Genomic DNA, 24684 nt, shown 5'->3' on the forward strand with positions numbered 1-24684 from the left:
CTCTACTGAGCTCTTAGAAGCAAATTCTGAGGTACTTGACTTGAGTACCTTGTCTTCTGCACAATAATATATTGCCCTACAGCACTTGAAAGTTTTGTCTTCTTGTTGTGAGATGATACTGAACCTTTTAGCTTTCCTGCTGTATTTGGGAGTCATAATTTGTACTCATAACATAGCAACAAATTGGTATAATCGCTTTTTTTGGGGAGTAAGAGTGGTATTGTAATTAAACATTTTTTCTATTATATTCATTATTGTGGTGTGGCTAATGATTGCTATTTCATGAAGAATAATGCTCTGCAAGGTTTTCTTTCATTGTTTTGGTTTTGTCGTAACACGTCTTTACAATAAAAGGAGCAAGTCAGTTTTTGATCTGTTTAGATTGCTGTCTCCAAATCAAGAATATCTAAAATGTTTTTCATAAGATATTTCCTTGATGGATTTCCTTTTATATATACATACATAATAATTGTAACTGTTAAAAATTTAACATAAATTAGCTGAGGCGTTTTTCTTCCAAAATCTGAATTGTGGGCGTTTGAAATAACTTGCAACATGTACATTGCACTAAAAGCTGTGAGTGTGCATTTTGACCTGATTTAACATGAATCTAGCTTCAGTACTGAGGGTGCAGTTTATCCTCCTGTTCCTTTGCATAACTCTGCTAAGTATTTAATTGAAGCCGGAATGGAGCCGATCAATATCGCACTGCTAGATTAGATGGTTTTGTAGCATCAGGCAACAGGTTCTTCCCTCTACTGTATGTAAAATACTCAGACATGAATTGGAACCTGAAATACTTTATGCCCAAACTGTAGTCCCTTCCAAGCAGTACTTTTAATTTGCAAAGAAGTCAAAAAATAGTAATGAGATAGCAGGTTTTGAAATAGTATTTTATACCTCTTAATCTCAGGTACATAACAAGAAGGAAAGCTGTTAAATAGCAAAACAAGACAAGAGGGACACAGAAATACAGTAAGTGTTATCAAGTCTGTTGTATTTGTGTCCTTTTTGTCCTCTTTTTTGTTTTGTTTTTTTTGTTTTGTTTTTTTTGGTTTTTTTCTGGGGAGGGAGGTTGTTTGGTGGTTCTGCTGCTGGTTATTTGCTTTTCCTGATGTATTCTACAAGGTAGCAGATGATTCACTGTGGAATTAAAGCCCATATTAAATATTCCATATTCAGTGCTCAGGACACTTGCAGATGCACCATACTTTATAATTTGATTAATGAGCAGCACTTTTCAAAGCAAGTTTTGTTTCTTAAATTCTGAATGCTTTAGTTAGGTTTTCAAGTATTTTCTTTAAGCACTTGTTGGCATATAGTCTGTTGGCTATATTTGTATTATTTTATTTCCTGATTTATAGCTTAGATAAGAGCTAGAAAAATCTGGTTTCCATCATATGAATTTTTCATTTCAGCTATGTTGGAGAAGTGGATCTTTTGGTTGTGGCTTTTGTTTTGTTTTTATTGCAACTACCTACCGCATTGAAATTAGCATTGGAATCTGTTCACAGATTAGTTTTCTGTGTGGCCAGGGAATTGTTCCATTGAATGTCATGTTGATATTTGTCTCACAGGAGTTTAGAGAGATGTAATTGGCTATTGGGTTTAGTTGTTTAAAATCAGATTTGTCTTTCAGTAACTTAACTTCTTGGAAGTGGATTTAGAGCTGGAGAAAATGATGTTTATTAAAAAATAAATAATATTTGAAATAAATTTGAAAAATAAATAAACTATGTTTTCAATTGTTCTCCATTCCTGTACACACAGTTTTCATGTATTTCAACTTGATATGTGAAAAGAAGCTAATGAATAGTTTTAGAACTCTGTTACCAAGCAGGTTACTTACAGTGACACTTAAAGCATACTTGTGAAAGCTCTCTTGACTTTTCCCAATAATATGTGAAATCTGGGGTAGTGATACCTGCTTTCCCCCCACCATGTAGCAGGTGGCCAAATAACGGAAAAAGCTGCATTTCTGTCTTTAGGATATTGTAGTTGTATGTTAACGCTTGCTGATGATGATGAAAAATGAATCATAATTAAAGCTAGAAAGTGGAGCTAGAAAGCTCCTTGTTTTGGGTGCAATTGGGTGATCTCCATCAGCAAACTGCGTTCATTCCTGTGTTTAAGGATTTTTGTACAATAAAGGGAGATGAGGTTGAAGTACTGGCTGTTCTCAGGGGGCTGGGAGGTGGCAAACATGGAGCTTGCAGAAGGAGAGGTGTTTGTTTCCTGGCACAGCAAATGACAGCAATATGGATGAAACAGTGTAAGGACTATGGGGAGACTCCCATCATCATCCATCTGCTCCAGACTTTGTAATATGATTTTGGTCATTGCTTGGAAACATTATTCCTACTGATAGTTTGTTTCAAGACTGTTAATGATTTAAATGGAGTTATGGCCATGACCTGTGACAATGTGATGTTTCTTGATGTTCAGTTAAGATCAATGAATGTAGTGCAAGTGATCCTCAAGGCAAAAAGGAAGAGTACTCTTCTGTGGATTTATTTTTATCTTACCTTAATTTTTGCAGCATTCTTCTTCATCTGTGTGTTCAGTAGACCAAGCCAGGTTTTTGGCTCTTTTGTCTCTCCTCTAGGAGCCATTGACAAATACATGGATTCAATGGCACAAAATACTCTTTATTTTCTTTATTTTCTTTATTTTCTTTATTTTCTTTATTTTCTTTATTTTCTTTATTTTCTTTATTTTCTTTATTTTCTTTATTTTCTTTATTTTCTTTATTTTCTTTATTTTCTTTATTTTCTTTATTTATTTTTTTTCCCCCCCCCTTTTTCCCCTCTTTTTTTCCCCCTGTGTATTTCTGGAACCATACATGATCATATAATCCATAATCTTTTTAAATTCACTAGGACACCTTGGTGTGGCTGATTGTACAGAGCCTCTTGTCTAACCTTCAGTCAGTGACTCAGCACAGTGTTCCTGGATGTAGTCAGTCTCTCTGGTCTGTCTCTCACTGCCTCTGCATCTTGCTTTCTTTCCTCGCTTCCCCTCCCCCCCCCCTTGTGTTTTTTCCCTTCTTGTTTGTCTTTAGAACTTTCAGATTAGTTTGAAGAGCCAGATCATCTGAAAGAAAGTGGATTTTAGCAGTAGATTCACTTGTTTGTTTACACATTAGTCATTTGGATGACTGTTGCCTGATTCATAAGTTCATTGCCAAATTTAGCTTGCAAGGGACCTCAGTATTCCTGAGCTTTAAACAATTAATATTTGTTATTTAAAGTCAGCCAAACTATAAAACTCAAGGAATTGAAAGCAGCATTCACTAAGTTTAATCTTTTGGTCTGCAGCCACATCAAACTGTGAACTCAACCATTCATTTTAGTGGAATTTTAATGTGTTAAGTTTAAAGGCAATGATTGAACCATATTGTAAATGGCTAAAATGCAAATACGTGCTTAGTGGTCTGGCAGTTTGGTTATGAGCCTTAGATTTTGGTCTGTTCCCAGGGACTTGTGTAGGAGAGGGCTTGGGGCTAAGGGAGGAGAAACAAAACCCCTGTTATCTCTAGTCTAGCAGACTTGAGCAAATGAAATTCTGTGGAGTAGTAAATCATACAGGGAGGACAACTCAATGAGTTGAGTATGAACTCAATAAATGCATAGGAAAATGGTGTGCCTTCTTTTTTCAAATTTTACCCTGAAATGGAAATAGGATGTTTTGCTTATTTAGAAACAAAACCAAAAACCCCACAACTTGAGTTAGGGTCAGGAGTACAGTTTTGCTTCTGCATGGACAAATCCTGGTGTGACTTCAGAAAACAATTGCTATGGGACAATAGTTTTATATTTTTGAAGGGGAAGTAAACGGGAGAGGATTAATCCCACAGAGGCTCTGGAACCAGTGCAATGAAAAAAGGATAGGGACAGTGAACTGGGAAAGGTTTTCGACTTGTTCTTAGGTGAGTTCTGTAATTAACTTGAACCAAAATGACAGAACTTTAATGGTCATTGAAAGATACTGAGTTTTAGGAAGTTAATTGCCACTTTGTTTGTAAAATGGGGCATAGACTCATTGTGTCAGGCCTTCTCTCATGGTTTGGTAGGACAAACATGCCTAGTAAGGAATGTGTTTCCTCTGGGTGTATGGGCTGGGATTTTTTTTCCCATTTTTTCTTCTGAGTCTTCTAGAATAATACATTATATAACATAATTTTCAGGTGTCCCGTGTACAAATGTTTATGATTTTGTAAATAGTGTCAGATTTTTAATTGGTTTGGCTGTGTTAGCATCCCTGTGCTTGGAAAATCCTGATACAGATACAGCCTAAATCCCTTCGGCACTTGGGGCATCTTACCTCAAAGAGGTAGGAATGAATGTTACAGCTGTGGAATTTTTTTTAATTGGTGGACTTTATTTATTGGAATGATTAGAGAACATCACTCTAATCCAGTGAAATCCCTGAAAAACGAATAAAGTTAGAGCATTCAATGTTGATAGTGCCTGCACTACTCAGTTAAATTGCAGCACGAATTAGTAGTAGTCTTTCTACTGCATTTCGTAACAGGTATTAGTAGACAATATTTGTTGCTTTTATTTGTAGATGTATCTGACCTGGTCTTCTGATCACAAACATTCAGTCAGTCTGAAATCCAGGGAGAGGCCTGTGCAAAATGAACAGTGACAACATTACAGAATGCTGTAAGGGAACAGTTAACCCCAATTGCACTTTACTTGGGCTATAACAGCACAGAAAGAGAAGTTTTGTCTTCCTTTGGGAAAGTTAAAGCTTGTTTTTGTAATAGCTATGTAAGAGGTTGGAACAAGCAAGATAGTTTTGAGTTTACAGCTATGTCATCTAATCATATTCAAAATCAGTTTGCTTTCTGCAAGCAGAAAAATGCTCTGAGCTATCTGCAGTCCCTTCAGAACAGGGTGCTTAGAACAGGAAATGAATTTGTCCAGTAACTCCTATTTTGTAGACTTTTTGCCAGTTATTTGCTAAACACTCCAACTGTGCACTCTGATGTATACTAATGCATTGGTAGGTTTGCTGAGGAGCCACAGAGGCAGAAATGGGGATGTGTACTCAGCATGGAGTGTCTCTTTCCAGCCTTTCTATGTTAAACGTGCCCTGCAGGTAACAGGAGGTAGAAATGCTCCGAAGGGCTTTGGAAGCCCACCTGTGGTCCAAAGAATGACATCACCAGCCAGAATATGTACCATCAAATAGCTCTTCCCAAGAGGGGACAGTAACTTTTGGCATGACTGATTAGTTCCTTTTTCTGTGTGGCGTCTGTCCCAATCCAGCTATATTAAAGCGAGCTTCAGTAGATTAGTCTTCAAAATTGCCAGGAACTGAGATTTCCTGCCTTTCTCAGAAAGGCAGAATGAAATTTGGCAGCATATATTATTGAGTCTTGCTTAAAACATGGATTTGAAAAGGGTCTCTGATAGAATTTCATATAAATCCCCTCCCGCCTTCTGTTGCTTTTGCCAGCTGATTGTGTCTTCTCTTCATTACTCAGTCAAAAAAGTGGGGTTTGTCTTTTAAAAAAACACTATCCTCCATTGGTATTCCAGACTTTTTAAAGCTCTCAACTGTGTTCTTCTTTGAGCAGTAAGCATATGTTGTCAATTTGCACTATTGTAGTTGTTAAATACATTTTTAAAGCTTTGATTGTGTGACTAGGAGCTTCCAGTAGCTTTTCAGAAGATATTGGAAGGTTCTAAAGATTTATCTGTGTTTGGTTAACAACTCTTGGCAGGAGTAGAGCTGTGCTGTTTGCTCTGTAGGTTAATACAGATGCAAAAGCAAGGAATGGTATCAGGAATGCAATTTTATTTGAAGTACAGCTTAAATGTGAAGAATGCTCTGAAAAAACTGTGTAATTTAAATCACTGTCCTTAGAGCTCTTCTGATTTTTCTTAATTTGCTTTTGTGAAGTACAAAAATTGTTTGTTAAATCAAAACTGCACTTGTTTGTGGTTATTTTGCGTTCATTTAGTGTGGGTGAGCTGTATGTGGGAACCAGCCCAGGGTTTTTAATCCCAAACAAAACTCTGCAGCCTGAGTTGATAATCCATACCTGAATACTAAGACTCTGAATAACTGGTGTCAGACATGGTGGCCAACATAAGACCTCTTTACATTGGTCCACTGTAGATGAAGGCATAGGTTACAATTTGCACAAGTGTAAATTCTGTAGTGGCAAATAATGAAATGCCTGATACAATGAATTTTAGGAATTGCATTGAAGTCCAGAAAAGACCAATTCAGTTTAAAAGGCTTGCATATCCCTTGGTACATTTTCATCCTGTATACCAAATGTTTTGTTTTCAATGGCTTTGGTGTTGTGAAGGATAACTTGGAGCATTTCCACATAGATGAAGTAGTTCATTTATCTGGTGGTGTAGAAATACAACTTGGATACTGTGGTAGTTGGTTGCAAGTGCATTTTGGGAAACTGAGAGGGTATATGAAAAGAGCATGATATCAAGTATTCTTTGAAGGAATTTTGATGATAGAAGGAAGAATATTCCTTTTCATGTAAACTGCCCACCCAGTTCTCCAATTCCTCTATTTTGTGAATGGGATATGCAATATTAACATGGGGAGGACCATTAAGAATCCTGTGCATTAGGCAGATTGTGTTGCATGATGTGCAACTGTATATGAAATGAGTTTTACTCCTGTTATATTTTCAGTAGTTCCTATTTACTTTGTAAATAAAGATATCTTAAAGATTTTGGTTTCTGGGCCTCATTTGGGCACCTCTTACTGAATGTCTGAGAGATATGGATCCTCTTTTATCACTGATAGTGTCCTTTATAGTTTCCTTCTTTTAAAAATAAAGTATAGCTGAAGTATTTCCTTAGGGGAAAAGGTTTTAAAAAAACAACCATGATAAGGAGTACAAGCAGAGACACAAATAGGAAGCTACCTACTTAGGAGCTTTGGTTTTCATCCTGTATTTGTAAATTTTTGTGTCTTTATTCAGCAGGTTTAATTTCTTTCTTGTTTCATTTCAGCATAAAAATAAAGCACATGTGGTGACCTTAGCTAGGAGCCACTCCATCTCCTCAGCAGCTGCTGCTACACACTGTTTGTCTGACAGACGGGGCTAGGTCATGGTTTCCAGAGGACACCCTTGTGGTCATAACCAAGTTGTAAATGTCACTAAGATTGTTTCTGAATGCCTATCACAAGTGTATCACTGATTCTGAAGCAGATAAAGTCAGCCAAAGATTCAGTGGGGAGTTGGCTCTCCCGGAAGATTGCTGTGCAGCCGAACAGCAGCAAGAGCTGTGACACGCATCCATAAGCAGCGGTAGTGCTGTGACAGTTCTTTAGCCCTCAGTTAGCAGCCCTTTGGTAGAACTGACAGCATGCCTGCAAAGATAGGGAGGCCTGTTTCAGCCCCATTAATGTTGTCTTGAATGTGAGCCTGCAGTCTGGAGAAATGATAAATGTTCAGTGATTGATGATTTTATAGTACCAGGGCACTTGGGATGGTTTCTGGTAGCTGTGAACAATTTTCTCTCCTCCCTTAATTAGGCCTGAGCTTTAGGTTTCTGAACAAGAAGTGACTAAGTGTGAATTGTAAGATAAGGTTTACAAAATGTTTGTCAGAACTTTGGCTACAAAGGAAGTACAATTTTGAGTGTCAGGTCTTTCATGTTTTGGTACAGAGTAAGTGATTCAGTGTGCATTTCGTAAGTCTGAATGGCAAATGGCATATTCATACCTTAATATGGAAAAACTGACGGCATTTCGAAATGTATTGAGAAGAGCTTTACGTAACTGGTTTAATTAAATAATACGTACATCCAAGGACTTCTTTGTTTTCCATCTCTGCCTTTGGTGTAAGCTTTCAATAAGCCAGTGTTTCCTGACTCTGTAAGGGTTGCTCCCAGTCTGGTAAACTGGCTGTGCTAATGGTAGAAAAATGCAAAATAGTATTTCATTTTCAGTGCCTGTTTGCAAATCGGATGACAAAGTTGTTTATTTAATCGCTGTATGGAAGTAAACCTTTTGTCAGTGAGCTATGCTGTTTAGTAATGTGATAGTGTCAAAATGCCTATTAATCTGTAACATTAATAGCAGGCTGCAAGAAGAAATGGAGTTTGTTCTTCTCACCTACACCAACATTTTTTTCTTAACATCGGTGACTCTTCCTGAACTTTTTACTGTCTTTTATTAATGCAAACAGAAAGCTTAGGGAAAAAAAAAATCAGTTGCAAGTTCTTCAGACTAATTTTATTCTCTGTGGTTAGTGACTTAACACTAAGAGGATTCAAATATCAAAATATCTCTGTATTATTCAATTTTTAGAAATCTTGTCCATGAGGACACAGCTTATTAAGAAACTATGTGGTTTCTTTTTGATGGGGAGAAAGTAATATGTGGGCAGAGAGTAATTTCTGTGAGATAGACCTGAAAGCCAACTTTTGTGATTAATGACCAATTGTGACTCTGCACATTTAATTAGGAAAGTGTCATTACACTCAATTAGCAGGGCTGCCAAATAATCTGTTTAATACTCTGGTCTTTTTTTCTCTAGGGTTTTGCAGACAGTCCTCATTACAGTGATCACTTGAATGACAGTCGATTAGGGCCTCATGAAGGATTGTCCCCGACACCTTTCATGAACTCAAATCTGATGGGTAAGTAGGTAATTCTTTACGAGTATCCCCTCAAAGCCTCTTTGGTCAGAAAGAGACATTTTTCATTCCCTTGTCTAGCCCTGACATGTCAAGCATCTGGAAGTTGCTCTGTTTCTCATAGCAACACTGACTTTCCCATTCAAATCTTTTTATGTTGGGTGAGTTCCTCATAAAGGCAATTATCCAGGACTTTTTAGAAGAAGGAAATACCAAGATTTTCTCAAGTTGATCTAGAAAGCTGATATATTTGGATTTGATGTAAATTCTAAATTATTTTAAAGATTAATGTTTCTTAATTTTGTTTGAGAAGACATTTATAGCAATTTTTAATCTGTGCTTTAAAAAAAAAATATTTTTCTAACATTCAATTCCTGAACGACCTACCAATTCACTGTAGGCTTTCCTCAATTAATAATTTGAGGGCTTGCTTCTTATTTCTAATTTTCTAATTTCTTTGATATTTGTTATATTAGAAACTCTGTCACTTTTAAGAAATAGATGGAAACTCCTGCTTCCAGACCTGTTTGACATTTTCTGCTTTTGAAACTGGAAAAAAAAGCAAGCAAATGGTGTATTATATTGTAGCCTTAGGTATTGAAAGCTTCTGTTTCATTGCCTGCACTTTGTGTTACCTGAAACATGTTAATGTGTTGATGGCATTGGTTGAAAAATCTCATTTTGTGTGTTCCAGTTTGGAACATTAAAATGTTGATTTAAAAATATTTAATTTGGCAGTACATGGTCTTGGGACCATTTTTGTTTTGTATCTTAGATTTCAGGATGACTCTGAATATTTGTTCTGAATTTGTACATTTCACATTGTTTCACTTCTATATTCCCCATCCTGTAGACATGACCTATTTTGTGGTCTCAGTATTGTCCTTTTAAGACATAGCCATGGTAATCTAAGTGGATTACTTAAATCCAAATCCTGGTGGTCTGCAATTTCTTTTGGAAATCTTTCTACTTTGCTCAGTCTTTGTTTACTACTTTAATTTTCTCTGAAATAGAGGCAGACAAAGCTCAGTTATTGCTGAAAACAGAATTTTGTTTAAACTTCATATATGAAGTGGAAAACACGCAGTTTTAAAATGCCCGTCTCTGTAGACTTTGATTAGAGAGAGTACATGTCAATTGGTCAATGACACTTCTATCTGAAGACAGCAAAGCTAAAATGCAGTAGTTATTTTGCTAAAGCAGAGTACACTTTCCCCGAATACTCTTTCAGACATGTTGTCTTTTTGCTAATGCAAAAAGCTAAAAAAAAGACAAGTTACTTCAATTGCTTCTCCAGTATTTTGGTCAGTAGCATGTATGGAATGTCTCTAGGCTTTGTAGCTGATACTGATTTCATTTTACAAAAATATATAGCAAAGTTTGATTTTTTTTTTATTTTTAAATTCATGTTACCAAAGGCAAGTTAATTGCTTGTGTTTTTAATTTAAGCCATCCAATTTCTAAACAATATATGCCTTTAAATATATGACAAAAATAATTGGTGCAACTATATGTTCTTGGTTTTTCATTTTTATTGAAGAGATGATTCTATTAGATATAATAGAATTACATCATTAATACAGATTTGAGACAAAGCCTCCATTTAGATGATTTTGTAGAGAGGATTAACAAATTGCAAGATATGTATGTGTCAGTCACCCAAAGCAGCTGAGGACTGAAATAGTTTTGTAAAGCTTTATGGCTAAGAGTTCTTAGGGATTTTATTTTCTTGGAGCAAAAATACTTCATTTCCTTCTATATGCAGCCAAGAATTACAGAAAGCTTTCAGTATATATTGCTAAGATATGATCACATCAAAACTCTGAAAGTATGCCTTTCAAAGTATTCCACTTGTGGCTTTTGGCTTGTCATAACAAAAAATTTTGTTCATTTTACTTATGTTACTGTGTAGGATGCAGCTTTGTATATTTCACTTATGCATTGTATTTTAATTGATGGTGAAAGTTTTGAGAGAGGAATGATAAAAGCTTCATGAAAACATAGAGTAGTAGTTTTCTGTGTAGTACTATTGTCTGTTTGTAGTTTCTTTATCTATTACTAAGAAAATGATAATTCTTCTAAAGGTATTTTAGACAAAAAGATACTGAAAGTTTTTTAATACCAAATTGTGGACACGTTCCCACAAGCAGAATGAACACATTTATTTTATTAGCTAATGTAGACATATGATATTTAAGGTGTTGGTTCATTATTTTGTGATCTTTGGAGTTTAAAAGGAGATGGAGGCTAAGAACATAAACTTGATGAGCTTATAGGAAATATCTCACCGGGCTAATAGCAGTGATTGAGCATCTGGGGTTCCACAATGAAGATCTAAGAAATACATCCCTTCCCAACATTTTATCATGACTGAAATACATTTCTGGAATAGTTAAAAACTATTAAAAAAGAAGAAGAGAGAGCAACAACATATTTCACCATTGCTGTCAACACTTAAGAGCACCATTAAAAGAAAGAATTGTGTGTCAAGGGGATGTTGTTGTTTTGTGTATTATGTTCAGCCGTAAGCATATTTGCCTGAAGAGATAGTGGATTATAAAGTGCCACTGTCTTTCATGATGGAGCTCTCAAACATTTTAATGATCTTGTACATTGCAAAAGAGAGAAATTTTGTCTAACAAGAGTTGATAATGATTCAATAATGAACAATTTACCACAGAAAGATGCATTTCCATATTCATTTAGATATTTTTTGAAGTGTTTTGCAGAGGAAGTAAAGCTATTATGCTGGATTAGTTAGTGTTCTTCACTAATGAATTCCAGAATTATCGTGTTGATTTGGTAGTATAAAAAAAGAAGGCCGTTACTTATATTTTGAGTAAAACCACTGAATCCTCTTGGGACCAGCATAGTCTGTTGGTATCCATAGAGATATGTAGAAAATCGGGCTAAGATATACTGGTGGTATTGTAGCTCCATTTAGACTTGATAATCTTTGCTTATTCAACACTTCTCTTTTAATTACATTCTAGGAAACTATTCACAAGGATATGAGATTCTTTTCTCTGTAATTATGCTGCCTTTTAGTACTCTGCACTTGCAAGGAGAGGTCAGTTTTTGCTAGGACCCTTCAAGCATGTGGTATTGTATCTGCTGTTGTACTGTTCCCTGGACTTTATTCTACTGAGCATTTTTGCTACTACTTACCGGGAAGAAAGAAAGCAGATTATTCTTGAATATAGCTTAAAGGGGTTTTTATTGGTCTGTCTTGAAAATTTGAAATGGGCAAATTACTTTCTTTGTGTGTCTGTCTTTCCACAAGAGGTAGAAAGGATAACAGCCATACTTTTGTGCTCCATGTTCATCATCTGTGTACTGCACAGTTCCACAAGGTTGTATATGACAAAAAGTCATTAGAAAATTTAGTCAATAGTGAGTGAAAAGACAGTGGTTGGATATCAGCTTACCATGTTGAAATCAGTCACTTGAAGTAGAGAGATCATTCTTCCAAGTTTTCTTTCAAATATATTTCCTTGTTTTCTCATTATTTCGTTAACTAGTTCCTTTAAAGTTTAATGGGGTTACATTTTAGAGTTTTAGGTATTTCTGCGCTAACAACAAGGTTTGAAGACCTGTCAATGAAATCGGAGATTTTGAATGTATGAGAATGGAGGATTTTGGATTATCTTCATTTTCCCATCCTCATTTACTCACTGACTCCAGTAGACCAGCTTCAGGTTGTAGTTACTAGTTTATTTCATACCATCTGGTGATGTTGTAACACTCACGTCTCTTAGCATCCTGATGGCTTTGCTCCTCTTCCTAACAAGCTTCTGCTGTATGCTGGGTAATGCCATGGTGCTTTCTTATGGCCAACATTAAGAGATGGAGTGACTGACCATGTAGAGAAGTCAAGATGCAACAGCTGGTATTTACATGGTGGGAGTAGAAACTTGTTACAATAATTAGAGCTATAAATTATTCAGATTGATAATAAAAATACAGCTTCTTTTACTCTGTTTATAATGTGAATATAAAGGGTAAGCCTGATTCTTTTCCTGTTTGGAATAAATAGGTGAAAGAACCAAAAATAGTACTGTCAAGTGGAAGCAGAGTAATACGTGTTCGGGTTTTTGCAGTGTGACTTCCTTTCCCGTTGGTTGTACTTGATGCATTTGGGTTGCTTGTGTGGTTTGTCATCAGGCATCACAAAACAGGGTTTCTGAGTAAATTATGTCTATATACACCATGAATTTTACCCTCTCTTACTGTTCAGCAGTCTTGTTCCAGTGTAGCAGGGGTTAATAGGTATGTGCTGTATAAACTACTGTGTGAAGGTTGGCAGGAGCAGAGAGGTGCTTCATGGGTGGAAGCCAAATTTTGAGAATTTTCAGATCTAGTCTTTGGGTTACTGTGAAACTCACAATGGATTTTGTGTATTAATCATATGAATGAGTGATCAATATCTGGATTGCGATGCTTTCTGGTTTTAGAGTTACTATTAATTTAATTGAGTTGGTTGCCTTATTGTGCAGGTTTCTGAGAATGGCTGGGCTTCTGCCAGTGCATCTTTCGAACTGAAATTACGGTCTTAATTTTTATTGTAAAATCTATTCTTTGACTTGTAATTTAAGCACTCCAGTTGGCTTGGATAGAGTAGGAGGTATTTTTAAAGATGGACATTGGAGGGCATTTTTTGAAGCAACATGGTAAATAGCTGAAGCCTTTGTAAGCCTTCCAGTACTGATACAGTTCTTCAACAGCTGATGTAAGCCTTTAAAACCATAATTTGTGAAAGGTTATTCTCAGTAAAAGGTGAGGCTTTTGAACTTTAAAATAGAATTAAAAGAAGGCATGCATCTGAATTGGTACTCAGTTAAGAATCTAACTAATCTTCAGGAAAATTGGTAGTTTTCTTCCTCAGTAACCCTTCAATAAAAGAATTTTGGAATTGAAGAGAGAGATCTTGTTATCAAATGACTTTATAATGGTGAAGGCATTAGTAGGAATAGTAGGAAACCAGCAAGGGTAAATAGTTATTAAAATGGCACACATTAAGAATGATGCCATTGTACTTTTTGCTAGGAATCTTGTTTTAATTACCTTTTAGGAAGGGAGAGGGCAGATGCAAGTAGGGAGTTGGCGGACCCTCTATTTGTCCAAAATAATAGTAGATTTCCTTGAATTGCTTTCTATAGTCATTGATATTTCAAAACATGAAGAAAACCAGGCATTACAATGGAAATTATCTCCAGAGATGTGAGTAATAGCAAGATTGATCTGAAATAATTTATATGCAGTTACATTGTTATTAACTTGGAGAATGGTGTAGACAGAGTATTTTATATCCTTTGGAGAATTCATTAGGAAGAAAGAGGAAAATGTTAAAAGAAGAAAATGACAAAACCGTGACATAACAAAGATTATGACAAGTGGTTTAGTCCATCTCATTTTACAGGGCAGTAAGTTGAAAGAAAAATGTAAAAGGATAGTTAATAAGATTCACATTTTGCATAGTTTTCTGTCAAATATTACTGAGCTTAGAAAAAACTTTCCCTAGTAAAAAACACGAGTATACATTATCCAGAGTTACAATAAATACTTAGAGGTAGTGGTACTGAGTCCACCACAAGCCATAGATTGTAAACTTCCTGTGCTGAAAAAGTTCCTTAACATTGGCTATACATAACTGTATTGTGCAGTTTCACAGTATTATGTTTACGTTTCTTTGAATCACTTATTGTTTTGATTATTAAAGCTAAAAATACCAAGGTGCTGGCTCACCTCTATGTAATACATCATGGCTACTTTTCCCAAAGTAAGTGTTACCATTGATTCACCCCAGTAATGCTTCTTGTCTTTTTGCTTCTGATAGGCTTATGTTTTTTTGATAATTAGCATTTTCCAAATCATTGCATATAATGAATCTAGCAAAGTGAAGATTTCCATTTAAACTCCCTTCTAAGATTGTTTTCCTTTTGGGGCATGTCACTGTTGAATTGGTGCTGGTTTTATATGATATAGATTGGCTAAAAGCCTATTGTGAATTTTGTGGTATTTTGGGTTTTATAATGAAATTTCAAACACAGAGTAATGTTTTAAGTTAAATTTCAATTATTTCTTCCTCTCTTTCAGATAATTATTTGAATAATTTTCTTCACATATGAATATATAAAACTGCCATAAATAAATTGAGGTTCCTTTTTGTTTGTTTGTTTCTGTTTTGAGTGCTAGCAGTTCTTTTGTTCTGGAGTGTTTGTGCTTCTGGCTGTGCCCCAGCTCTGGCGTGGTGTGTTGGGCAGAGGCAGCTCTCAGACCTGGGCTCTGACACAGTGGTTACTGCCAGCACAGAGCTGCTGCTCTGTGGGCTGAAGCTTTCTAGAGTTGCAGTGTTTTGTATCTGTTCATACAGTTTCAGATTTATATATTTTTTTTTTCCCCAGGTATTACATTAAATAAATTCCACTCACACCAAAGAACTGCTCTCATCTGCTCTTAATTTTCCTTTTGTGAAAGCTAATGGGTTTCTGGGAAATTAAATTACACAGTCATTTAGTGAAAGTGCTAAGTGCAGGGCATTTTTACCCTTGGGTTTTTGCTCACGAGAGCGTGTGTTAAGCTTAGTTTTCCCTTTTGTTTACGGTAATATTTCAATCAAATAGCTTTCCTAACATTTCTTTAACTGCAGTAATACCTTGAGGCTTTCTCCACTCGCAGCGGGGGGCTTGTGTCCTTTATAACGTTATGCTGTAGCAGGTGTCCACGTGTGCTCTCTGCCCCTTGAGACTTTGATCTCTCTCCTGGTGAGCAGCTGCAGCAGAGGGGCCCTGGTAGCGCTCCTCAGGTGGTGCTCAGGTGTGGCTGTGCCAGGTAGGTGCGTGGGCACAGCTGCCTGCCTGCTCTCCTGCCTCCGCTCACACGCGGCGTTTCCTGCCTTTGGCAGCTCCCGGCGCAGGAAGGTGAGGAGGGGTGAGCAGGTGCATGGTGAGCGGCCTTCCCCCCCTTCGGTGATCCGCTCGCTGCAGGAGTGTGCTGGAGTGTTGAGACACTTCATCCTTAACCATGCTGTAGTATTGTACACGTTTAGACTATGTTTGTATCTCCAGATCAGTGTTGGAGTTGTTAACAGGCTTAGTCTGCAGTGCTGCGGTTCAAGGAAGAAATCAGAAAGGTTTTCTTTCTGTCAAATAAGCAAGTGAATAAATTTGTTCTTGAAAACCCATCAAGCTGTATGATTAAACATTGTGCTAGGAAGAGCTGATGATTTATTTTCACTGGATACTACCAGTGCCACAGGTATCTTGACAATGCACAGTGTGTCCCAGAAGCAGAACTTGCAGCTCTGGGGGTCCATGGACGGTGGTGGTGCTTGCACTGTGCACTAACGGAGGAAAAAGCTAGTGCTAATTGTGTTGGAGGAAGATGAAATGTTGCCTCCTTCAAAATGGTCTCACACTTGAACCCAGATTTTTTGTCATACTAAGTACTTTTGAATTGCCAGTCTGGGAATAAATATGCAAAGTCTGTGGCTTTTACATTTTGAAATATTTTAGTTCTGATAAAATTTGTTCTGCCAAGCTTGGGTTTTAGTTAATGCAGTCTGATACATTTGAGTGTTGATTTATTCACAGTGTACTCTGCCTCTGAAAGGGGAATAAATAGTAATCTGATGAAATTTTTAAGTCTTGTATTTCCTCTTTGTTATAACATGTCAGTTTAGCTGCTGTAGGGTATGTTTATCTGTTACAAGGCTCATCAGTGCATGAAATGCTGAAAGGGCATATTTCTCTCCTGTGGTTCCTGCCATCCCTGGGCACTTGTAGATGTGTTCCAGTGGATGGGATCAGCTGGGTGAAGCTGTAGGATTTTTAAATTTGAGTCTGTCTGAAGGCGCCAACCTCCCTTCTAGGGAGGAGGGGGTGATTCTTTCCCATACCGGTGATGTAACTTCCCCATGAGGCAGTTGCTTAGGGATCTACATAATAACTATTATCCTGTTCAAATAGGAGACTGTAGAAAGCTCACTGGTGATTAAAAGATAATTTTGTAATTTTTCATGGCTTGTCTTTGTTTTGTAATAAAGATGTTTGCTTATCGCCAGGTGCATAAAAATCATTTACTTAATCTCTATTTCATTCCATGAATTTTTTTTTGTTCTTGCATGCATGTAGCTGTAGCCTGTGAGTTGCAGTCCAGTTTTTAATAAATGCAGCAGCCTGTATCCAGTGATTAAATTCCGAACTGATCAACCAAAATGTTCTAACTAGGCTGCTCATGCCAAAAAAAGTGGCTTTTGTGATTTGGCACATTATAGTATTTGCATTAATGTGATTTGAAGTTGCTAATAGTTTTCTTTAGAGACTGGGTTTTAGTGAGTCAAATGTTTTGTTTCTGCTGGAAACCTGACTTTGTTTAGATAACAGACATCTCTGAGGGGAAAACAAACCAGATGAAAATAAAAGATGTAGGTTTATTTTTCAGGTGCATGGGGGTGTTGGACCTCTAATACTATGGTATTGTGAGTTGCCTGAGCAGCTGCTGCATTTTCCATAGAGCTGTAAGCTGCTGTAGGTATGTAGTGCTTCAGGTACAAAATAGATTAATAGGTCAAGTATCATCAAAAGAAAACAAAATTTTTAATCTATATTTTTGGTAAGAATATCTGGACACTTTCACATCAATCTAATGTTGTATCAAAGTTGTGTTTTGGAAAAGTGGATGACAGATTTTCATGTAACAGAAATGTGCAAAGACCAAAGGAACTGCAACTCATTCTGTTAAGAGATGGTTATACCTTGCTTTATTTGCAAGGCTTTCTTGGTTGCTGGCTTTTTATATTCTTTCTTGGAGGCTGTCAGCATTGTAGTTTTCCCATAGGTGTGCAGCTTCTGTCGCTCTGACGTGTGCATGTATATCGGGAAATCAGGAAAATTCTGCAGAGTTATTTCCTTGGCATCCAGATGGAGGGTCACTTGGAGAAATAGTGCGTGTGGAAGCTTCACCAGGATGGCCTTTGGTGGAGGAATGGTGCTGCTTGGTTGGAGTTTTTTTGGAAGATGCTCACATGGGTCCTCCATCTGAATATGAAATAGGAGGGAGAGTTGATGCATAATTTTGTGATGATGTGTTACATACACAATTAAAGAAATTCACACTCTTTGGGTTTACTGTTACTGAATCTTTTAAAGAAAGCAGTAGCCGTAAGTTGAGAGGTAAAGTAAAAAAGGTTCATTGAAGTGGGAATGAGGAACAAACACAGTGGTTACTATTAAGATGAGTTGACTGATTTTACAGTTTTTTATAGAACTGGCAAGGTCTGGCCACAAGACTAAAGGTAGTAGGGAACCAAGTGCAATAAAATAAATGTGTAAATGTACAATGTGTAAATTCAAACTGGAATTGTACAGACCATGGGCAAAACTAGTGCTATTGTCAGAATAACTGCAGTGAAATTTTAATTCACTTCCCATTGTAGTAGGGACCTCTAAAACAATCCTGGCACTTCAGATATGTGCAAGACAAGTAAGGCACCTTGCAATGTCTGCCTCTTATATAATGGGACATAGAAAGCGGAAATCTTGAGAGTAATGTGTGACTTTTAACAGTCTTGTAAGCTTCAAGGCTGACCCCTGGGGTCTGCGTTGAATACCTGAGTGCGTGACTGTATCATAAATAAACTTGTATGGTGTTTAAAAAATGTTTTGCAGTGATAGGAAGGAGTGTACTTGCATGCTCTTTATCAGGATACTGCAGTTTTAAGTATGTTTGCTCCATGGTAGGAGCAAAGAGAAGTTTGTCTTATTATTTTGATGTGATAAATAACACTTCTGTTTCTGACTGAATTAATTTCTTTCCTATTACATCATTTATTTATTTCACATATTGCTGGTCCATTACAAGCTGTCATCTCAGATTTAATTTATTTATATATTTATTTGAAGCCTAGAGGTACTTCCCAGCTTAAACTGATTGACCTGCTAGAATCAAGATACACAAAAGTAAACTCCTTACAGAACCATATTTCTTAAATTATGCCTTACCTGTCTTAAAAGTTGCATTGCATTATGAAATACTGTAGAGAATCTTCTGATCATGTAATTCTAACTTCAAAGGAGTTTGCAGAAGCTCTTATGTGTTTTACTATAGAAAGCACTTAGCACACCTTAATATTCTACCTATCAGGCAAAAAATGAGAATTTCTCCCCCATATTTCTTTTTGCTTTAATTTTAGAGGAGATTTTGTTTCCTTATGGATGTGCTGCATTATTATACAGCTTCATGTTTGAAAGGTACTGAAATTGGTACAGATATGCTAGATCAGAAACTGAGCTCTTGCTTATTTTCCAGGATACAGTTTTTACTTTGTATTTAGAGAAATGTCATCCTTTCACCTGGCATGAATTAGACCTTTCTTCTCAATGATAGGTGAGGTGACTTTTTTTTTTCAGCAGTGCTGTGTTCTGCGGTGAAAGATCAGCTACTATATTTTACCCCATCACTGAAACAATTTTTTTTTTACATCTTCTGGGATTGATATTTTTAAGCTTAAGATAAATGTTGTTAGCATTACTAGTTTGTTTGAAAATGTTTCAAAATTATTTTAGATATAATAAAGCTGAGAAATCCACATGCCTTTTTTTTTGTGTGTGTGAATCTTATCACTTTGCTGGGTACTTTGCAGGTTGAGCTGTGAGAGCACAGCCTGAGGTCACTTGTTCATGCAATGCTCTGTTTACCTTGCACCACTACGTTGCTCTTGCCCAGCATAGCCCAGCGTAGCGGGGGCTTGAGGGTTATTTTGTTTTGTTTGATTACAGAGTGGTGGGAGGAGGAGCGATGATTGCCTTGTCTTTCTGAGGCTTGGCTGCATTTTTAAAATTTTTTTGTTCACTGCTTTTATTCATCAGTGACAATTTATAAACAGTGCATGTTTCACAATGATTTCAGCCTTGAGTGCCAAACAACTGTATGATTTTGTTTCTTTGTTTGACAGCTATCTGGCACTAAGCCCTGGGCACAATTATAACAAATAGTTTTGTCCAGTATACTTGTATGTTCTTTATTTCAATTACATTTTTGCTATTACATTGGAAGTGTATCTTCCTAGAAATGTGGTTCAAAACGTACATGGTAAAAAAAAAAAAACAAACCCACTTAAAATCAGATAAAGGAGTTGAGTATAAATTTGTTCCTTCAGTATTTTGGAGTTGGGGGGCAGCAGGGTAAACAAGACGGGCCAGTAGAAAAATACTGCTGGGTTTAGTTGGTTCAGTAGCACAGTTGCAAACTATGAAAAGGAATATGGTTTGTTGGCAGGAGGAAAAAGCCCATGTGTTTCTCCAGTTGGTGACCATTTTATCTAGGATAGTTTGCGTATGTATAGACCATAAACAGTGGGCTTTCAGCTATTTATTTAGGACAGAGTAAAGCTAAATAGTATTTTAATATAGAATATTTTCTGTATTGATTTATCTCATTTTACTTACATAGAAGAAAATTTAGAGCCCAAATGTATTGAACTCAAGGTTCTACGTTTAGTTGGCTTGGTTGACATTCTACAATATGAAGGAGGAACGCTTGCCTGTTACTGTGCGCCTCGGAGTTTCTGTTTTGTGTGCCTCCTCCTCTCTCCCCAGCTCAGACACAGCTTGGTCTCATGATAGAGACATAGTGCAAATGCCAGTAAACCAATGTGAAATAAAACACCAAATGGAAAGGCAGTGATTCATCAGGAGAAAATGTTATCCAGGCCCCAGTAACTTTTATTCTTCTTTTAACCTGTGCTCTCAAGCATTGTTATTCCCTTGATAATCACTTTCAGCACCGTTATTGAACTGAAAGCTGTGTTTTTAAAGTTGCCACTGCCCTTCTACTGATCTCTCCTTCTTTCTTGATGGTACTTTTATGTTGCTTTCTTGTTTGTTAATGCAATGCAATTGTGTCATTGGTCCAGTTTATTTTCTTCAAAAAATGCCGAAGCCTCAGATGTAGGAAATGTGTACTTTAGTTTACACTAAAATAATTAATAGAATTATCTGTCCTCAAATCTATAGAGTATAATTTTACTGTAGTCTTACTTTGTGGTTAAACTCATATTTTTGTCCCTTCAATGCACCCGTCTGGATCAGTACACTGTTCTGCCTGAGCACTTTCATGAGGCTTGTGCTCAGCTGCACTTTGGGATTTTTCCTGTCTTTACCTGGCTTGTCGGTCTGCCTGCCTTGGTCTGTTGACTTGTTTTGGCTCTTTTAACAAAAGACCATTTTTTTGTGGTTTTGTACAGATGTGTTGCTTTTTGTAAAGATTTTTTTTTTTTCCTTCATCTTGAATATAAAGAAATTCTAAAATTGTTTATGCTCTGTTACTTGCCATGTGATATGCACTTGGCTATAATGCCTGACTGTTGAAGTCTAGACCATATAATTTTTTCACATTCTCTCTGGGCTTTTGTGGTTCTTTCTCTGTGCACCTCTTAGTGGCCAGTGCTATCGGTGGGACACCATGGTAGAGGAGTCTTTCTCCAGCATGGGTCTTTTTGTTTGTTTGTGAGACATTTGTATGCTCAAAATGGGCATCTTCTAAGAGGCCTTTAAGTGCAGATTTGGAACAGGGGTGCTGTGTAGCAGTGTAAATTCTCACCTTCACAGGACAGATTATTGGGCAATAGATCTGGAAGATGAAAATTTCATATTGCAATATAGTTATAGTAAAGTATAGCAATGTATAGTAATGCATTCAGTGATTCTCTGTTAGAAATGCTAGAAGTTGTGGTGAATGGAGAAGAGAATAACAAAAACCAATATAGGAAAATACATTTTAAAGTGGAAAAATAATAATTTATTGATGGCCAACTTCTAAAGGACATCAAAGCTGCAGGACTACGGCTTAGTTAAGTTAGAGGAAGGAATATGAGCCAGATGATAAAATTAGACCTGAAAGAGTTTGAATGCAAAATTAGTAAAAATTTGCTTATTTCAGTGTTAGGCCAACAGTATGGCTTGAAGGGGAACTTTGTAGTTTTCTACTGCAAAAAGCAAATTCAGATACACATTTTTAGTGTCCAGTATTTTGTTTTTTGAAATGTGTCTTTTTTACTGAAGCTTCTGAGATGTGTGTGGACGTTTTTCAGAATGCTTGATCCCTTGTAGCGTGTACCATGCTGCTCAAGGCAAGAATCTTTAGATGTCACAGTCATCTTGCCACACATGATGAATCACTTTGCCTAAAGATTTTCTGCCCACAAAGCCTCTGGGGTGGCTCTGTCTCCCTAAAGATGTTCTGTTCAACTGGCCATCTGAGCTAACTGTGCTGTGACCAGTTTGTAAAGTACTAAATCCAAATTTTTTCACATTTTTATTTCTGTTTATACATAATAAAAGAGGTCATATGCAGAGAAGTAGTTCAGCTTTAAAAAAACAGTATTGCCTTGAACTTGTTTGAATTTTTTTTTGAAATTTAATTTGTCACAAGAATCACATCAAATTATTATAACTGCAGGATACCATCCAAAATGTGTTTTTCTAGATTTTCCCTTTCTAAATTTTTTTTTTTTTTTAATATTGCCAATAAACCAGTGTGTGTAATGAGTTTTGTGGCTTTCCTGATCGTGTCCCTCTTTGGATACAGTATTTGGTTGTATTGGCCTGTGAAACAGAGTAAGTGGCAGCTGGTAGTAAAACCTGAAGTTTCAAGATACTGAACAGATATCTGATTAACTGTTTTCTTGCAGAGGTCCATAAACTTGCTGAGGGGAACTAGGGGGACCACTCTAAGAAGAACATTTGAAATATAAATGTTTTAAATGTTTTTAGGATTAAAAAGCAATTAATGCTTTTTAAATAGTTCAAAATTTGGGGTAGGTAAACTTAAATTCATATCTTGCTGTTCATTTTTCAAATTCCGTGGGCTGAAACAACATGCATTGAGCACTTTGTTGTGACAACTCTGTAGAAGTAGTGTATCAACAATAAGACATAGGAAGTGACAAACGGCAGCAAGTAAATTTTATTTTCAGCTTTCTTTTTTCCCCCCATTATTAATTATTTATATTCTTACCCTTCCTGCCTTTTTGCCTTTGGCTGTCTTTATGATAATATGTATTCCTGTGTTCTCCCCTTCCCGTGTGATCACTGGAGTCCCTAACTCCCTTTGTAGCCTGTTCAAGGTCTGTTGTTGTGAGGAGGAGGACGTGGCCCTTTGCCTGCTCTATTCCTTCCCCCTGAGAAAATCCATGAGCAGACCTCAGTAGTGATTTAAAAAGGGAGTGGCAATGTAACTACAAACTATTAGATGGCTGTATTTCATCTTTTGCATTTGTACAAAGAACCACCTTTTCTAACTTAGGCCACCTTTCTCCTTTCTGTCCTGTTGACCCTTTTCAAATATTTGCTTAAATAAGCATTGATGGGAGAACTTCTCATCTATTTTCTTTTTTGGAAGACAAATACAAATTAAAAACTTTTCCCCATACTTCCCCTTTTTCCCCTGTGGATATTGATTTTTTTTTTTTTTTAAATAACTATCTATCTTGCAGAAAATATTTTCACTACCCAGAAATAAAATAGCTCTGAGTAGTGTATACATTCTCTCTGTCATAACTTAGAAATACTTTTTGTTGAAAATGTAAAAGATTTCAACTCCTTAAGAACCAGCTCAGTAACTACAGGGAAAAAAAGCCCAAAATATTCCTCATAGCTTTTTAAAAAAAGTTAAACCAAACCCACCCTCAGCCTCCATGCTATTCCAGCTCTTCTTTGCAAGGAGATTTTTACTTATAGAAGATAAATTCTTGGTCCTTGTCCTGATTCTTTTTCTCTCATTAAAGATTTTGGTTTTGTTAGCTTCTTTACATTTGCAGCTCTTAAATAGATGCAGTCTATGTCACATTCAAAAGATTGTATTGGAATGAATGTCTTATTTAATACCTGAAAGTATAGCATGATTAGTTTAGGAAAATGCTTATTTGGAAGTCAAAGCCAGTTACGCCTGCCCAAGGTTTAATATTCCCTTTTTTATGATGAATCCAGCTGTGAAGCCTGAATGGAAATCAGACAGCTTGACGCTAACAACTGATCATAAGGAGTCCAGTTAGGAAAAACGCAGAATGATTCATTTTTGTTGACCCTGGATAAAGCTGAGTAACGTCAGTACAGTTGATTAGATAGAAGGGAGCAGTTAGGCAGTACCTAAACTCTAAAGCATTCAATGTAGCTGGGTTTGAATGTTTCTGTAGTAGTTAAAGAAAATTCTTAGTAGCACTGAAGATTTTCTTTGGATTTGAATGCTTGAAAGAATTGCTTTCATGGAGGGAAGTATAGTTCTAATTTGAGCTGTGCTTTCAGTTTTAAGTTTCATTCGTGGAATGAATTTTTTAAGACTTCTTTTAATATTGGGCAAATGTGTGTCTTTTGTTAGGGTGATGTTTGCCTTGCCTCCCTCTCATTTAACCATTTTCACTCAAGAAATTGCAAAACTCTTTCAATCTTAGCTATCTACTGTCATAAGCTTCAACACATTCTTGCTTATGTTTATTGTAAATATTAATTTTGCTTTATTTTTCATAATGTGAGTAGTTCTTACAGAAATCCATTTCAGGATATTGCACTGACAAGATGGGGCTGTTTTGTTTTTTTTGTAACTGTGTTGTTAATTAACTCCTAGCTCCCTCTTTCCAAACAGCGGTGCTTGTCTAATTTTTAGTGAATGAATACATCAAATCTACTTTTTGCAAGATAAATTTGCTAATTTATATGCTATATACTTGTGAATTATATATAATGTTTATTGATAACTTTGCTTCTGTATATTTTGGGGATACGAATTATAATGTATCTTCAGTTGAGTCCTTTGCTGTAGAAAATGCTTCAGGAGTTATGTATTGGTTTTTTTTATGGATTAAAATTTGTGTTACTGTTGTCATGATTCCTTCACTGATTTCAACAAACTGATTAAAATCTGTTAATATTAATCTTTATGTCCTTACAGCCTATATAACTTCCATAACAATTAGATCCCTGATACCTGTGCCATGCACTTTTTAAAAACTCTTCTCAGAAGTTCACTAAAATGTTTCTGGTGCATTCATCCTGTCTTT

General features: G+C 36.4%; 1 protein-coding gene across 6 annotated transcripts in view; it reads left to right on the forward strand.

The window, feature by feature from the left end:
• TCF12 (transcription factor 12) overlaps window positions 1-24684 on the forward strand; it is a 160771-nt gene that overhangs the window by 46333 nt on the left and 89754 nt on the right. For all 6 annotated transcript variants that reach the window (XM_082290808.1, XM_082290811.1, XM_082290810.1 and 3 more), the window contains exon 6: window positions 8531-8633. In XM_082290808.1, the coding sequence (XP_082146934.1) occupies window positions 8531-8633 (103 nt within the window). The remainder of the gene's footprint in view (window positions 1-8530; window positions 8634-24684) is intronic.

This window comes from Coloeus monedula (genome assembly GCF_965178545.1).
Source record: "Coloeus monedula genome assembly, chromosome: 14".
NCBI lineage: Eukaryota > Metazoa > Chordata > Aves > Passeriformes > Corvidae > Coloeus > Coloeus monedula.